The sequence below is a fragment of the Thamnophis sirtalis genome, unplaced genomic scaffold (genome assembly GCF_051295495.1).
Source record: "Thamnophis sirtalis isolate CommonGarterSnake01/CBP01778 unplaced genomic scaffold, rThaSir2_p1.2 scaffold_4, whole genome shotgun sequence".
In the NCBI taxonomy this organism is placed as follows: Eukaryota; Metazoa; Chordata; class Lepidosauria; order Squamata; family Natricidae; genus Thamnophis; species Thamnophis sirtalis.
Window position 1 is genome coordinate 23478873 of NW_028261384.1, and position 18050 is coordinate 23496922.

Here is an 18050-nt window from a genome sequence, read left to right on the forward strand (position 1 = left end):
GTACTTGAGAGACCGCCTTCTGCCGATTACCTCCCTCCGACCAATTAGATCGCACAGACTGGGCCTCCTCCGAATTCCATCCGCCAGTCAATGTCGACTGGCGACTACACGGAGGAGAGCCTTTTCTGTTGCAGCTCCAACCCTGTGGAACGATCTCCCCGTCGAGATACGCACCCTCACCACCGTCCAGGCCTTCCGCGCAGCCCTTAAGACCTGGCTCTCCCAACAGGCCTGGGGATAAGCCCTCAATTGCCCCACCCGAGTGTTGAATGTAGAATGCATGTCGTGTTTTTACTACTTATCTTGTTTACATATTGTTTATTTTGTATTGTACCCCCTCCCTAATGGTTGTAAGCCGCCCTGAGTCCCCTCAGGGAAAAGGGCGGCATATAAATTTTAATAAAATCATAAAAAAATCATAAAAGTCTAAGTCTAAGACTAAGTCTAAATGGGAAAAAAAATGCATTTTGGGTTTTCTTCCAGAGTCTTATCAGACTAAGATGCTCATTAGATTTTCTAACTTATAATAATAGCAATATCCTTGTCTTCTAAAATTTCATAGATAATTCTTGCTTAACAATTGGTTGTTCAAAATTACAACAGATTCAAAAATCATCCTTGAAGTTATGACTGATTGCATTTCGGGTGTTTGGCAACCAGCTCGCACATACAACCACTTGTAATGTCCCACGGTCAAATACATTTATTTGCTGGGGGTGAGAGCAGAAAGATTTGCTTAGCAACAATATGGTTTACTTAATGACTAGGTGACTAACCTTATGAGTGTCATAAAAACAGTATAATCCAGTCTGGTCATATGACCAATGATTTATGACTAGCATTCAAGGCCCAATTGTGGTAATTAAATGAGGACTACTTGTGAAGGTGTCAAATGATAATGTTTCTTCTTATATTCAACCCTAGAGGAAGGGACAACATCAGAGAATAGTTTTAGAAATTTCAGATGTCAAATGTGAAAATAATAATCCTTATATATGGCAGTATTTCTTATTGGAAGCCTTTGGAGTAACACAGATCTTGCTTTCCTTTATGAAGTTTGCAATATGGAACTACTTAAGAGAGCTTTTTGGTTTTGCCTTTATGTACCTTGCTATTATTATTTAAACATGTCATTCATTGCTACTTTTAAATTATTGTAATGTTTCTTTGGAAACTATAGGAGTCATGCTGGCATATAGAATCTACCAGGGATTAAAATGGATGGGGGGGGGGTTGTTTATTTATTTAAGATAGTCCTCAACTTACAACTGTCCATTTAGTGACCTTTCTAAGTTACAATGGCACTAGAAAAAATGATTTATGACCATGTTTCACACTTACAACCTTTGTATCAGCTCCATAATCATATGATCAAAATTCAGATGCTTGGCAACTGGTTCATACCTATGACCGCTGCTGTATCCTAAGGTCACGTTTTGCAACCTTTTGCTAAGCAAAGTCAATGAGGAAGAGGTTCATTTAACAACTGTGGCAAGAAAGGTCATAAAATGGGAGAAAACTCCCTTAACAAATGTCTCACTTAGCAACCAAAAATGTGGGCTCAATTGTGGTTGTATTTATTTATTAAACTTATATTCTGCCTAGCCTGCTAGCAGTTATCTATGAATTAAGGTTATGATGAATGTAATATGGCAAATTGTAGCTTACACTATGCAAGGACTGACTTACAATACAATACGATACAATACAATAACAGAGTTGGAAGGAACCTTGGAGGTCTTCTAGTCCAACCCCCTGCCTAGGCAGGAAATCCTATATCATTTCAGACAAATGGCTATCCAACATCTTCTTAAAGACATCCAGTGTTGAGGCATTCACAATTTCTGGAGGCAAGCTGTTCCACTGATTAATTGTTCTAACTGTCAGGAAATTTCTCCTCAGTTCTAAGTTGCTTCTCTCCTTGATTAGTTTCCACCCATTGCTTCTTGTTCTGCCCTTAGGTGCTTTGGAGAATAGCTTGACTCTCTCTTCTTTGTGGCAGCCCCTGAGATATTGCAACACTGCTATCATGTCTCCCCTAGTCCTTCTTTTCATTAAACTAGACATACCCAGTTCCTGCAACCGTTCCTCATATGTTTTAGTCTCCAGTCCCCTAATCATCTTTCTTGCTCTTCTCTGCACTCTGACTTGCACCGCTTGAAAATATTTAATATGTCATGAAATACTAATATTTATTATAAATTAATATTTAATAAAACATTAAACAGAAGAATTATATTAGTTTCCCCCTTCTCACCATGTATGACTAGGCAGCAATATAAATTCCCTAACTAAATAAATCATAGAAAGATGACTGAAGCCTTAACATAAACATCATCAGATGGAAGTTTGAGGCTAATTTATATTATGAGAGATATAAACAGAAAACACTGCCTTGAGCTAAATAAAATCTGCAGCTTTTGTCTTATTAGTGTTGTTAGTGTTAATGATCAATTTCTGTACTCATCTCTATGTCTATAATATTGCATCTTGACAGGTTGACAATTCTCATAATTCCTAACTTTGGACGCTAATGTGTTAGGTCTGATGGGAGTTAGAAACCAACATTACTGTAATGCTCAACAGGTTCCCAGGTTTTCATTTTTAAAAAGGCCTGTTTTATTCTAATTAGCGTAAGTTATCTTACAGAAATAGGATACTATTGTATTTGTTTTACTGTAATGCCATCTTTCTACTCTGATAAAAGTCCATGATGGCTTTAAGAAAATTTATATATAGTTAAAAACATAGATTGAAATTAATGAGAAAAAAAGAAATTAAAATATTAATCATTAAGAGTCTAGTGAAAGGGATATATTGTTAAATATTTCCTGAATGCTGAGCATGACAGGCAAAAGCCATTTCTCAGGCACTTCTATAGCCTGGGAAAAACCCGGAGAAGACCTCTCTTGTGCTTTCGAAAGATGAGCCTCTGACAGAGGAGCATTTTTAAAAAGATCTTTTCTACAGATCTTAGTAGCTGGACAAGAGAGGCTTTTATTGGAGGCAGAGTGGGCAGGCACAGGTGGCTAAGAGTGGCCATTTGTTGTAAGTTATCCCATATAGGTAATTATGTGATATTCACTGTTGTAAGTATACTGACGACACAATTCACATGCATTTTACAGTATTTTAAATATAGAAGAACAAAATTATAGAAAGAAGAGATCTTGATTGTTCAGCATTTGTACAAGCGGGATTAGATTTGCATTTGGAAAAGGACTTTTTAAAGTCCTATAATAGTGTCAATTGAACACAGTTTAGGATTGGTCTGGTTTATAGGATGATTATTTTTCTATAGGAACAGTTTACCTACTGATTCTGGGTTCTCCAAATGTAGATATGTTTAAGATGAGGCTGGATAGCAACCTTTCAAAGAAGGTTTGCTTTTTCCTGCACAGTGCAGAGTTACGCTAGATCTGTGATGGCAAATCTATGGCACATAGATGGCAGGCCAGCCGTCAGCTGCAGCGCTGTGTGTAACATGTGTGTGTTGACCACATGTTATATTCAGCCTTCTGGAGGGCGGGGGGAGGCCATTTTTGCTGTCTCCAGGCTTCAGGAAAGCTTCTGGAGCCTGGGGAGAGAGAAAAACATGTCCAACAGGTCAACCGAAAGTTTGTTCCCGAACTTTTGGTTGGGCTATTGGGCTATTTTTCGCCTCCAGAGCCTGCACTTGCACAGGAGAGTCGTGCGCTCATGCACAGGTGGGTGGGGCGCACTCCTTTCACACTCCACAGTTCTATGGTTTTATAATACATACTTTCTAATGCTTTTTAAGTAGAAATCTGCTAAGTTCCAGTGGCAGCTAATGATCTCTGTAGTTGCAAAGCACAGGCTGAATTTACTAATATTATTAATTATTGTCCTCTACAAAATGCAATTCAAACATAAGTTTGAATTTCTCTAACTATCAAGCCACTGGCGATCATCCCTTTTCTGTCTGATAGTTTCCTAGACAGCATCTCTTCCCTTCATTCTGCCAAGATCACCCACTACGTTCCATTACAGGCTATCTCTGTCTGTCTATCTATTTTTCTGATTTTGAAGCCACTCATCTCCCTCACAGAGGGACTCTGGTCAGTGTACAAATAAAATATTAAAAATAAAAAACAATATATAAAAATTTAAAAGATGCAAGGACAATTAAAATTTAATTTAAAAAATTAATTAAAAGATGGGGAGAAAGTTCAGGGTGTTAACCAACCCAATGGCTATGTGTCCCTCTGTTCACCCCAAGCAAGGACTGCAGAGTCATATTTTTATGCCTTTCTGGAAGGCCAACAGGCATGCTTCACCTCTCCGGGGTGGAGTGGGGTGTATTCTACAGGATGGGGGAAATAGCAGAGAAGGTTCACTTCCTGAATCCTGTCAGTCAGAATTCTTTGGCTGATGGGGCACGCAACACACCTTCCCTGCCTGGCTGTGTAGGTTGGGCTGATTTAATAGGACAAAGACAGTTCTGTATGTAATATGGTTGCATAAAATGTAGGTTTTTGGAGTTCATAATACTTTGAATTGGATCAGGAAGCAGACTGGCACCCAATGCAGCTCATGCAACAAATATGCGTCATTCTTTGGGTGTCCCAAATTGCCCATAGAGCCACATTGTATATCAGTTGAAGCTTCCAGATACTTTTCAAGGAAAGTCCCATGTAGAATTTATTGCAATAGTCCAAGTAAGAGCTGTCTAGGTCATGAGTGGGGTTCCACCACAAAAATGTGTTCGACTAAAGCGCGCTCGACGAAACCGCGTACCTGACGTCATCACAGCACGACGAAAAAAGCACGCTGTGAACGCTAAAGCTAAAATTAACCCCTAAACCTAAACCTAACCCCCCTAAACCTAACCCTAAACCTAACCCTTAACCTAACCCTAAACCTAACCCTAACCCTTAACCTAATGCTAAACCTAACCCTAACCCTTTAACCTAGCCCTAAACCTAACCCTTAACCTAACCCTAACCCTTACCTTAACTTGAATCGGCTTGCTTTCAAAGCGCTTTTTAAAGCGCCCTTTTTTCTCCGCGGTCGCTGTTGTTGCGCTGCTGATGACGTCAGTGATGCGGTTTAATCGGCCGCGCTTTAGTGGAGCATGGTTTTGTCGTGCCATGCATGAGTGGCTCTATCCAGAAAAGGGGATACTGTGCACATATTGGAGATGAGTAAATCCATGGCAGCCACTTGCTCTTTGACTAAGAACTGAGTCCAGGAGGACTCCAAATTACACACTGGGTATGTCCAAAATAATGTAACCCTATCCAAGATCAAATAAACGTCCAGAGGCAGAGGGGCCTACCCTCAGCCACTCCTTCTTACCAGGATTCAGTTGTTGTTCTTCATCCAGCCCCCAGGCACTGTGAAAGAATGTCTACAGCATCATTCACTTCACCTGGGATAGAGATATATAACTGGGTATCATCAACATACTGATGATACTTCATCCTATTAGGCTGGATGATCTCACCCAGCAGTTTCATGTAAATGTTAAAAAGGAAAGCACTGAATCCTGCAGCATCCTACTAAGCAGGAGCTGAGAGATGGACCTCTTGCTTCCTGCTAATATTAATAGTGGCCTCAGAGGAAAAAGGTAACCAGCACAGAATTGTGCCGTCCATCCCCAACTCCCTAAGTTTCTCCAAAAGGAGACAAATGGTCAATATCATTCTTGGCCTTGATTCAAAATTCAAAAGGATTTGCAAACTAAACACTATTATATTGAACACATATTTTTCATTCCTGTTTTAATAGAAACTCATGGTAATCCAAGGCAAGTGAACCAGTAGACCCTATAGGCTATACTAATCAAACTGTATACATTTTGAATCAGTTACAAGCTTTTGAATAATGATACCATAATACATATAGAATCCCAATCATTTTGAATCAGTTACAAGCTTTTGAATAATGATACCATAATACATATAGAATCCCAATCATCTCTGAATAAAAAAAAAAGGTACTGAAGTTTGCTTATATATGTAAATGAAGTTTGCAGATGCTATTATTTCTCTTTAACTTAGTTACTGCTTGGTTTTTATCTGGATTTCTATTAATTCTATATCCTGCTTGATTTACTCCGAATTTATTTATCTGTGAAAAAACATGAATAATTTTATATATAGAACAAATTTTACTTAGGAGGTTACTGAAGCAAAGCAGCTAAGCTTTTATCTTTGAGCATTTTGAAAAGAGGGAGAAAGACATTGTTCAAACAGCAGCAGAACAAATTGATAGTTAATTGGTTCCATTGTCAACAATTTATAGATTAGTCATCTCATGACTGCTGGGATTCCATTTTCACTCTCTCATTTTATAGATTATTGATCACATTCAGTTGTTTGCAAGATTTCCTAACATCACATGCTTATTGTCTCTTAATATGTTTGTGTAAATCTGAGCATAATATCAACATTTCTGGGTGCAAAGAGATACCAAAAACTTGGTTTTGTATGTTTGAGAATTTAACTAATTAAGTCCAAGCTTAGTAGGGAATGAAAATATGTTAAAATAGTAGTAATAAAATATATTTATAATGCAAGGACAAATAATACAGTTGAGCTTTGGTATTTTTTTTGTCTTACTCAGTAAATTGTTTTGTTGCTTGTCAGTATGTGTGGGTATAAAGTATTGATATCCAGAAATTATGATTGTAGGTCTTTCATAACTTTTTCATGATCCGAAAATATCATCGTAACATTTGAATATTTTGGATTCCAGTAAAATAATGAAACAAGCATAGGCTGTTTCTCTTCTTTAAGAGGTTTCTCCTAGACCTTTCATCTTTGTTAATCTCATTTACTATTTTTTCTTTCCTTAGACTATTCTTCCAATCTTTCTAAAGTCGTAAACATTGGAAATGGCATCCTGTTTTAGCCTATATAATGTTGCAAAATGCTACATAGCCTCTGAATTCAATGTATATAGAAGTAAAATAATTTGCATATGCTGAATTGGATCGAGAATTACTTATTCATATAATAGTCTCAATAAAATTGACAGTAAGTTAGTTGGGTGTGATTAATTCGTGGGTCCTCTCTTAGTATTATTAAACCTATATCCAAATCCATGGCTTTCCCTGCTGAACTCTTGACTTTCATTTAGAGGGATAACCTGTTTCACCAGTACCTGTGCCTCCTTTTTTGTACTGAAGTTGGAAACAACTAGTAAAAATTTTTCCTGTAGCAGATGAGATCTGTAATGTTCAGATATGTTCAAGACTGTATTCTCTGGTTTGAAAAGATAAATAACAAAATCCTGAAGTCGTTGTCAATCTGTGTTTATAACAATTCAGGTAGAGAAGGCAAACATAGCCTAGGTATTTTAATGGAGGCAGTGACTTTTTGATCTTGCTCAAGTAGGATGTCTGCCATTCCTGGGAGTCTTAAGGGACTGCAAAACTACACTTATTAATGGGAGAGCCTCAATCTGTTCCTCTTAAGAGCTACAGATATCAGTGTTGTTTTATTTGTAATATGCAGCAGTATTTGTCATATGTACATTCTTGGCTTGATTGCGGTTCTTATAGCAGTTGAAAAATAAAAGGGGAAAATGGCAAAAAAATGGAACCTTCCAATAATTTTAGTATCCCATTGACTTATTTAGTGGGGTATTTTTTGTGTGTGAAAAAAATGGAAGAATAATTCCACCTTTACTAATCTTCACTTTTGCTGAAATAAAAAGCAGATTTTTAAGTGATATCATCCTGCTGTATCATTTTCAAAAATCAAGCCCAGCTTCATCATTTATTTTCAGCTATCTATGATATTACTACTGCATAAAGAACTTTAAATAGGAATGCAGTTTATGGTCTTTATTTCTAAAGGAGTACTTTAGGAAAGCACCTCATTGAAAGCACTTGCCATGTTGGAAGTGACTATGAAGTTAGATTTAAACAGGCAAAAGCAGACTGTTATAGGTATCATTATCTCTCAACAATGCTTGATGCTGACAGTTGGGGTATCTGTCAGTGTCAAAATAAATGCTCTTCATGAAAGGAGAAGTACCTATGATTCACTTATGCAAACATAATTGCCAAGGCAAAGAAATGCTATTGCAACAATTTGTGAAAACTAACATCGAAAGCAGAAAGTTACGGTTTTTCTTCCAATACAGCCTATTTGAGTGTACAAATTCCATTGCCTTTTTATGTTGCATATGAAAGGCCATACTCCAAAAGTGAATGCAATCAGGAACAATTTTCAGAGGTGTTTTGGGAGATTTATGATTAAAATGAATTTCTTTAGTAGCAGCTATGTTTAGACACCTGTTTTACACCTTAACTCCACAAATGCATCTAAAAGATGTTTAGTCCTGTCCACTTTGGGGTGTTCTGAAAGATCAAAAAAACTATACCGTCTATAAAAGTCTGTATAAAATGTAGATGTTAGAATAAGTTATTCAATAGTAGCTCTACACTGAACTTTTTTCTGATTTTTTTTAGAAACATTAAACATTAGTACAGATAGTTCTTGACTTATAAAAGTTCATTTAGTAACTATTCAAAGTTATAATTGACTTATGATCATCTTTCACACATGACCATTGTAGCCTGGTCATGTAATCAAAATTCTTCGCAACTGGATCATACTTATGACAGTTGCTGTGTCCCGGAGACACGTGATCACCTTTTGTCACTTTCTGACAAGCAAAGTCAATGGGGAAGCCAGAATTCACTTAACAACTGTGTTACTAACTTAACAATTGAAATGATTCACTTAACATTTGTGGCAAGAAAGATCATACAATGAGGCAAAATTCACTCACCATATTTTTAGGAGTATAAGATGGACCTTCCCCCCTCCAAAAAAGAGCGTGGAAATGTTGGTGCATCTTATGTACCAAACACAGCCATTTTTGGCCTCCCAAAGCCCTGCCCCTCATCCCATTTTTGCAAAAATTGGATGAAAAAATGGTATTTTTTTGCAAAATTGGAGATGTTTTTGTCTTCCCCCAGGCCCCAGCAGCATTCTGCAGACTTCAGCAGGGCTGGAGGAAGGCAAAAACGGCCCATTTTCCACAAAAACAGGGACGTTTTTGCCTTCCCTCAGCCCTGCTGAAGCCTGCAGAGTGCTTCTGGGGGCCGGGGACTACAAAAACTTTTTTTCCTTACTTGCCTCTTTGAAATCTTGGTGCGTCTTATACACCGGTGCATATTATAGTCCAAGAAATACAGTAATAATTGTCTCGCTTGGCAACATAAATTTTGGGCTCATTTAGGAACATATCTGTATTCTTCAACAAAATATTTTTTAAATTGACTATATTTTAATTTGCAAAGCAGTGCAACTTGCCTTTTGAATGAAAGAACTCGTCCTTTTGTTAAAAAGGTAAGAAAAGTAAAGATTTCTACTGCCAGTCATCTCTGATTCACAGCTGAAGAGCCAGCATTTTCCAAAGACAGTTCTGTGGTCAGGTGGCCAGCATGACAATAAGCCAAAATCGCATCAAATACTGTTGCCTTCCCAAAAGTGGTAACTATTTATCTACTTGCATTTACATGGTTTTGAACTGCCAGGAACTGGAACAAGTAAAGGAAGCTCACTCTCTCAGTGATGGCAAGTGAAAAGCATGGATCTATCAAAATGCAATCCACACTATCCAATTGCTCCATTATCAAGGTAACAACTCAATTTCCAACAAGAGGAGCTATGTGAGACCATTATTCAGATGAGCACAAATTGCAGTAACCATTAAAAAGAAACATCACCTGTACATCTTCCCAAAAATGGATACCCACACAACTTTATCAAAAAGTGTCTAGCTAGTCAAGCCATTTTGGCATAACCAAGACAAGCCATGAAAGATAACACTACCGTACATCAAAAGCATCTCAGTAATAACCAGGCAGAAGATTAGCACATGCAAGAAACCAACCTACCAGTCAGAAGACATAATGAAAACTCTTAAATCTCACAACACATGGATAGATTCAACCATGGTTTCAACTGGGAAATCATGAGCATCCTGGGCCGAGCTAATTCCAAAAAACACTAGGGTATTTCTGGAAGCTTGGCATTCAGATAAACCACATAATGATAGACCATATTTATACATCATTCAAATCAGATAATAAATAAGCTATGAATAAAAAAAAACAGGACACATCCTCAAGGTATCCATCACTAAGAAGGGATTAATGTAAGAGTATTATGTAGAAACTAATACTCCAAGCAAGGAACTGCCAAGGAGAAAACCACCATCAACATGGGTACGCCAACAAAGCAAGCCATACACTCACTACCACTAAAGATGTTACTTAATTAGGTAATGAAACATCTGCAAGCAAACATCCAACCTCAGAGAGGATTCCTCAGTTCAATCCTGAGCTGCACTACAGATATTTTTTTCGGCTAGTAGCAGTACATTATGTATAGAACTGCAGCCTTAATTTACACGTAGTTCTAATATATTCAGTTGTAAAGAGCATAAAGAGATCTCAGCTACACTGGAGTTTATGACCTCAAAACATTCAGGGATTTCCCCTTTTCCCTTTTGTATCAATGTGGAATATGGCACTACCATTTTGCATTCTAAATACACTCTGCAGTTATCAATATTGCTGATTTGGCAGCAGGGAGGGGGGAGGGATAGCCCTCTTTTCTGAATCTCTTCACTGCATAGCTTGCAGATCTGAGTACTACACAGGCAAAAGCTGAGTCAGAGGAGAGATGCAGCTTGCGCTATAGGCAGTCATGGCCCAGTTCAGGATTTTAGACTGCATGATCAACCACAACTGGAATTTGATATGTAACCTCTATTGCGCTTGGAGTGGTCAGGTTTGTTCATTATATTTAGTAGTTTATAAAGCAAGAAAAATTACATTATGCAAAAGGAGGAAACTAAACTCTTTCCCCTTTCTTTTTCTGCACTCCATCTCCAATTCTTTACAGTATGACATAATCTTTAGTAATTGATTGTGAGCTGAGTATTTAGTGTGCTTTCTGCCTTAACTAATTTATTTTTAACTATTAAAGTGATTATTGAGAACTCTTCTTAAAGATAGGTTGCAATTTTTGGAAAAGATAGTTCAGTTCAAGAATAAGATAGAGAGAAGCAAATTTACATGCATGCATGCAAGGTTTGAAGTTCTAACTGTTATATACTGGCAATTATATTTTAAGGAAAGTTACTAATTGATTATTAATTCATTTACGTAGTGTCCAGATTGCCACAAGTATGCATTATAATAATTTGTTATTGCATTGGAAAGAAATAAGTAGTATATGATTTATTTATAATTTACACAATTAAATAAGAAACATAAGATAAGTTAAAATAAACAAGATAAGATGCAAGGAAGGTCAGTAGCTGAGATAGTACAGTTTGGATTTCATGTAACAGCAGTTGTTCTTATTCTGAAACTCTGAAGTCTGATGTTACTAAAGTTAACTTCGTTTTTGCTTCAGAGCAAATTATACATTTTTTAAAATAAATTTGAATTTTAAAGTGCAAAACTGAACTTTAAGGAAAGAACAGATTGTGTGTTGGTGTATGCATAAGCACTAAAAGGATGGATGTTAAGGGCTGAAGGCTGGTAATCTCTGCATTAAGGGTGAGAATTATTGTTGCCTATCCCTCATGAAAAATATGAGGGTAGATGGGAGACAAGCAATCTAAGTTGAATTTGACAAAGCTGATGAGTTGCACTAAAGTGTGGCTTAAATTACTGTGCCTATGCCCATGTGCTGCTCGGGATATGGTACAAGATTTTGGTTTTATAACCTACCCTATAACTACAGACAGTAATATAAGCATTTATTTTCTAATTGTTACCTCATGAAGCTTGAGTTAATTAATATTAATAGTTGGTTACGCTTAAGAAGTCAGTGCAAAGGCATAAAGAAGTATTGGGCCTGTTTTACTTAGACATCTCTTGTGTGGGGGTGTTTTTTTAAAAAAATTATTCTGTCCTTTTTCTTGCACAAATTGCTACTTCCATTGTAGAAAGAGTGGGAGGCATTCTTTTTCATATAATGGCAAAGGCCATTGTCCAAGTAGACATTCTATCCCCACTTGGGCATGGTGATCCTTTGTGTTGTGATGTATATTCCCTTGAAGTGGGGAAACAAAAGCTAATCAAGGTAACCTTACAGTTTATTCATCCTGACTGTGGCCTATGAAGAGAAGCAAGCTCCAATAGGAACTAATGGGTAAGCTTTGTCCATTTGTGCAAAAAAAAAGTGGGGAGGGGGTATATTCTGCCTGAGACAACTGATCAAAATTCTCATAGACAGAACTCCTCTCCTGGACTCAACAAAATGCCTGCCACTGTTGTTATTACCTCTTTTATCTTTCATCAATGATTGTTTATATATAGATTTCCCTTATATTACCTTCTCAAAACTTAGTTGTATCATTCTTATGGTTTGATAAAGATCTTGAATTGACTGTGCAAGTAAAACTGGAGAGTATAAAGATGAACATCGTTAATGAACCATTGATGGCCATTTTAAATTCCATGGTCACAAAAGCACAGACTTTGGTGTAGCCATTTTAATGAAGAATGAATGTGAGAGGCAGTTGAAGATAGTAGCACTGAGTTGATACTGTTCACCTTTCAATCCTTTTACGTCTGTTTTAGAGAGGCAGTTTCAGTTATCTTGCAATTTCAAAGAGTTGTGTTACTATTGTACTATAGAATGATCTTCTCTGATCTCAGTCTAAAACAGATATGTTAGATTAAATCTTTAGGATTTGGGATCAGCTGCTTCCTATACAGGGGAAACGAAAAATGGCAACACACTTCTTGTAATAGAAGACAATATGGTATCTGAAATATGAAAATACTTAGACTAAATGATTATTTACATATTTTGACAACCAATTTTAATATTTCTGTTCCAGGGATATTAAGCTTCCTTTCTTTAGATCAACCTGTGCACACAAGCTTGGATGTTCTTAGTGGTTTCTCAATGTCTAAAATTAGTTGCTTTTTATCCCTCCATTATAAATATGGTAACCATGTAAACGCATTAATCTCAGATCAAAACTGCTTTTTTGATTTTCGGGGTGGTGGATAGTTACTAGATAATGTTACTTTGTCACCACAATGAGAAAGCTTTGCAAAGTCATCTATTTCATTGCTCCAACTTTTAAACATCTTTTAAAAGCATTTCATTCCAAGGATGCTGTTCCCCAGGTTGGTAAAATTCATATCCTGTTCATTTTGTTGGGTTCTAAGATCAGTTGGAATTGTTGCTATGTACAGATTCTCTGTGCTGTATAGCAGTCTCCCTGTCTAAGTTGCTTGGCTCCATTTTCGGGCCTTAAGGGTCTTTAAGTGGTGCCCCCTTTAAGACTGGGATCAGATGCAGCTCAGGAATTCATAGTCACTATGACAACCATGGGCCTATCCCATGTCATCCAGGACCCAAGACAAGACAACAGCTGTACAGTTGATCTAGCTTTCTTAATGGAGCAGTGGAAATATGATCTGGAGGTGGGATAGCTTTTGGTAACACACAAACACCCCTTATCATGGTCAGATCATGCACTGATTATTATGAGGTTCTCTGGCACCACTATTCACTCTAGGGATCAAATCTATTAGATCAATCTGCACTCACAACTGATGGACCTGGATGGGTTTCAAAAAGAGTTTGGAAAGTGTCCTACTGGTCTGCTGCACTGCCTGGCTGAAGCCTTAGTTGATTGGCTCACATCTACCTTCTTGTGGGTCCCATCATCCTCCATACTTCACAAAAGAGATGAAAGGAGATGAAATGGCATAAGAGATGTATAGAATGCTCCTGGCATTTAAGAAGGGACAAACTCAAAGCTACTGTTAAGATTATCTAGTGGTGATAAGGGCAATAAAATGACACTTTTTCACCCTTATTGCCTCTGCAGGTAGCCTATCCCACAGCCCTGTTTTGAAATATGAGGAAAAATGTTCTCTTGGGTAGAGAGGATTCATAAATACATTTAAAAAGACTGTTTAATATTTAAGTGAATATTCAGTGAGCCTTCAAATAATACCGATTCTTGAATATTTGTTTTTTGAATCAGCAGATTCAAATAATAATCAGCTTAAATTAAACGTCCTTAAAACTATTTTACCTATCCTTCTGTAAGGCAAAGTCTAAACTTTTTGCTTCTTTGTGTGAGAGGTTCAGATATAATAGTTTTGTACTATTATACAGTACACCTTGCCATAGTTTCCATTGCAATTCAAGGTGTTTCCTTCCAAATGCCTGGAAATCTTGGAAGTATGCCATGAAGGAAATCCTTTGACCCTGACTATTACTAACTAGAAACATGAATCAAGACAGCATATACTTAATGTACAGCACCTTTGATAAAATTATCAGAATGCTAGGGTTTAACTTTTTAAATCAAATTAATTGGTTCAATATATAATCAAGTTGCATTAAACTAAAATGTTTCCATGTTACTCTTAGATAACGTCATTCTGTACTTCAGAGAAATCGAAAAAAGATATAATGAGTTGGAATCCAAATCAGATGACATGCATATTATTCAGGACATGAGTCTATGTGAAGGAACAGAACAGCAGAGATACTTAGAAGGTTTTTCTAACAAATTATAGAAAAATATATATTAAAATAGTGGATATACTGAACAGTAATAGTAGTAATAGACATATACTGCTTCACAGTGCTTTACAGCACTCTCTTAAGTGATTTTATAAAGTCATCCTATTGCCCCCAACAATCTAAGTCCCTATTTTACCGACCTCAGAAGGATGGAAGTCTGAGTCAACCTTGAGCTTGGTGAGATTTGAACTGCAAATTGCAGGCAGTCAGCAGAAGTAGGCTGCAATACTATATTCTAACCACTGCACCATCACAGCTCTAATGTTATGTTATAGAAGTGTATACACCTAATACACATATAGTTGTGGAAGGGAGTGGGGAATTCTAAACAAATTACTAGAAAACACACACACACACACAATGGTACTAAGTGCTAAATGCAAAATCTGAAATAATGAAGAATGTAATAAGGACAGCAAAAAGTTACACAAAAGCAAATATTTAAGAACAGAGATCTCATAGGATTTTTTTAAAAATTAAGGTAGGACAATTCATGTGTAATTATAAAAGTGGCTTAAAAAGGCATGTGAGATTTTTTAAAAGATGAAAAGATTATGTAACATTTCCAACATTATTATAGAATGAGAGAAGGATTTAGTGAAAAGCTAATTCAGGAACCAACAACATTGGAAAATGTTTTATAAGAATCAGTAAGACCAGTTATAAACTATCAAAGCGTTAGTTATATATTAACTATCCTTTGGACTGTTTAAGCTATAGGAAAAGAAGCTGTGAAACTATATGGAGTGAATGTTTTCATGATTTATTGTGAGCTGCTCAGTGTAAAAAGATAACCTGTAAAGTGATAGAATAGAATAAAATAAAATACACAGGATTGTTCAAGTTACTGAACCATTGCAGCAATTTTGCTTAAGATTTTACAAATAAGAATAAAGGCGTACAAGAGAGGAACATGCAAAATGAACGTGTGGGTATTGAAAAACATAAAGGAATATGAGATTGGATAGATAGCGTAAGGTGGGTAAAGAGAGAACAAAAGAACTTAAGGATTTTTTTCTTTGCTTGATTGACTACAGCGAGATCTTGACAATATAAGTCATTATAGTATGTGAAACATCTTAAAATTAAGAGTTGAGCCAGGACAGTTGACAAATCTTTACTATGAACAAAAAGCTAATGTAAGAATTTAGTTTTATGGTATAATGTCATTTAGAATAGGGTAGAAACAATGCTATAAAATTTTCTTATATCTGTTTCATTTATATTATAAAATGACTATAAAATGAACTAATAAAATGAATCAAAATGTGGTAATCAAAGCACAGCTTGTTATAACAAGCAGAATACAACAGAATAACAAAAATTAAAAACAGAATAAAACAAGAAAAACAATAAGAGTCTTTTGCATAGGTCCACTTCCCTGAGTAAAACTGCTTCCAAAAGCATAATGTACTGCATGAAATTAAAGACATTTAACTGGTTTCTCCCCCCGCCCCCCTTTTTTTTCCTTACTAGGTATCCAAACATGAAGATGAAAAAGGGCAGTGTGAAACAGGGTCGTTGTCAGAAGATGAAGAAACTTTATCTTGGCCCGGACTCAAACTGATAGCTTTACGAAGATCACCAATAGGTTTTGGTTTTACCTTAAGACATTTTATTGTTTACCCCCCAGAATCTGCTGTTCAGATATCTTTAAAAGTGAGTGAAATGAATTATGAATAAAACCTTTTGTTGTTATAAGAGGGTTGTAAGAAAAAAAAGAGTGACTGATTTTTTCTGCATCTTTTACAGGATGAAGAGAATGGAAATAAAACTGGTACGTTTTCTCTTTGACACTTGTATTTAACTTCCACATTTTTGTGAATACTTAGAATATTTGTATGAAATATTGGTACAGTGTTATTTAATTTATATATGAAATTTGTAAATGTATATATGCCATGTAGCATTTTCTGTCTACCAAATAGTCTCCCAAGTATTTCCCTTTTCCCTCTTGTAAAATTTAGTATTAAAAGACAAAAAAACAATTCAGCCATCCATACAACCATTGTGATTTGAAGAATGTGCAAAACTTTATTTTTCCCTCTATCTTTTATTCAAAAATAATTTACATAATATTTTATGTTAATTTGTATATAAAGATGCTAATTGGAAAGTTATACAGCTCATGAAAGAGCTATACCCTTAAAAATTGCTGAATTTAGAGTAGTTAGCAGGCTGGAAAATACCCACATTTCCGTAAGTCTTCAACTTTTTTCCTTCAACAAGCTTTAGTCATGTTCAGCTGTAGATATTACAAATATCTTACAATGATTATGAAATTCAAAATTATTATAGGAATATTAGGACTGCATATTATATGTAAGTAGAGTTAGACATTTTATAGGCAGTCCCTGGGTTAAGAATGAGATTTGTTCCCAAGTCTATCTTTAACTTGAATTTGTATGTAAGTAAGCCAACAAATTGCTGAAGCCACACAATGTTTTCACGAACTGCTGAAAACAGGGTACATATTAATATACATTTTAATATGTTTATAATATACTATATATATATATATATATATATATATATATATATATATATATATATATATATATATATATATATACATACACACACACACACACACACACACACACACACACACACATATTATAATATACAACATACATAAGTATATATTAATATATTTATAATATGTTTAATATATTGTAAATATATTAAGCAGTTCGTGAAAACATTGTGCAGCTTCAGCTCAAGGAAGAATGCTGTCCACCATTTTTACTAATAGGCAGGCTATTCATAAGTATGAATTGTCCAGATGGACTCAACCTTAATGGGATATAGTAGGCTATTACCATATTTTTCGGAGTATAAGATGCACCCTTTTCCCTCAACATGAGGGTGAAAATCTGGGTGTGTCTTATACACCGAATACAGCATTTTTGGCCCCCCAAAACCCCGCCCCTTTGTAAAAATGGCTGTGAATAGCCTTCGAGAATGTTCCTGGGGGTTGGGGAGGGCAAAAATGGGCCATTTTTTGCTCATTTTTGCGCCCACCCCCCAGCCCCCAGGAGCACTCTACAAGCCTCCTAAGGGCTATTCATGCCCTGTTTTTGACAAAAAAATGGGCCCATTTTCAAATGGGCCGTTTTGGTGGAGGTCTGCAGAGTGCAAAAACTTTTTTTTTAATTTGCCTCTTCAAAATATTGATGCATCTTATACTCCAAAAATACAGTACATATTTTTATAAGGACAGATTTGAAAAAGGATTTCTCTAAAGAAGTTATCCGAAGTTATACTAGATCAAGTTATGTCCAATTATGAGAATTCAGAGTTTGTTCAATACCGAATTCATCTTGATCCCTTGATGACAATAGTTTTTTCAATACACTTTACGAAGAAATGTATCCATATTTTTCTTCATTTTAAGTCATATACAGAAATGCCTTGGGTAGGAAATGATATAAAATAACTGAAGATATCTAGAGACAACCTCTCCCTTTCCCTTACAAGGGTTTCCTCTTT

The 18050-nt window shown here is 36.1% G+C and overlaps 1 protein-coding gene across 1 annotated transcript in view; it reads left to right on the top strand.

Annotated features, from left to right (window-relative positions):
• ARHGAP21 (Rho GTPase activating protein 21) overlaps positions 1–18050 on the top strand; it is a 93297-nt gene that overhangs the window by 26923 nt on the left and 48324 nt on the right. Inside the window, exons 3-4 of the mRNA XM_087712609.1 lie at positions 16035–16217; positions 16311–16335. Of these exons, the coding sequence (XP_087568735.1) occupies positions 16035–16217; positions 16311–16335 (208 nt within the window). The remainder of the gene's footprint in view (positions 1–16034; positions 16218–16310; positions 16336–18050) is intronic.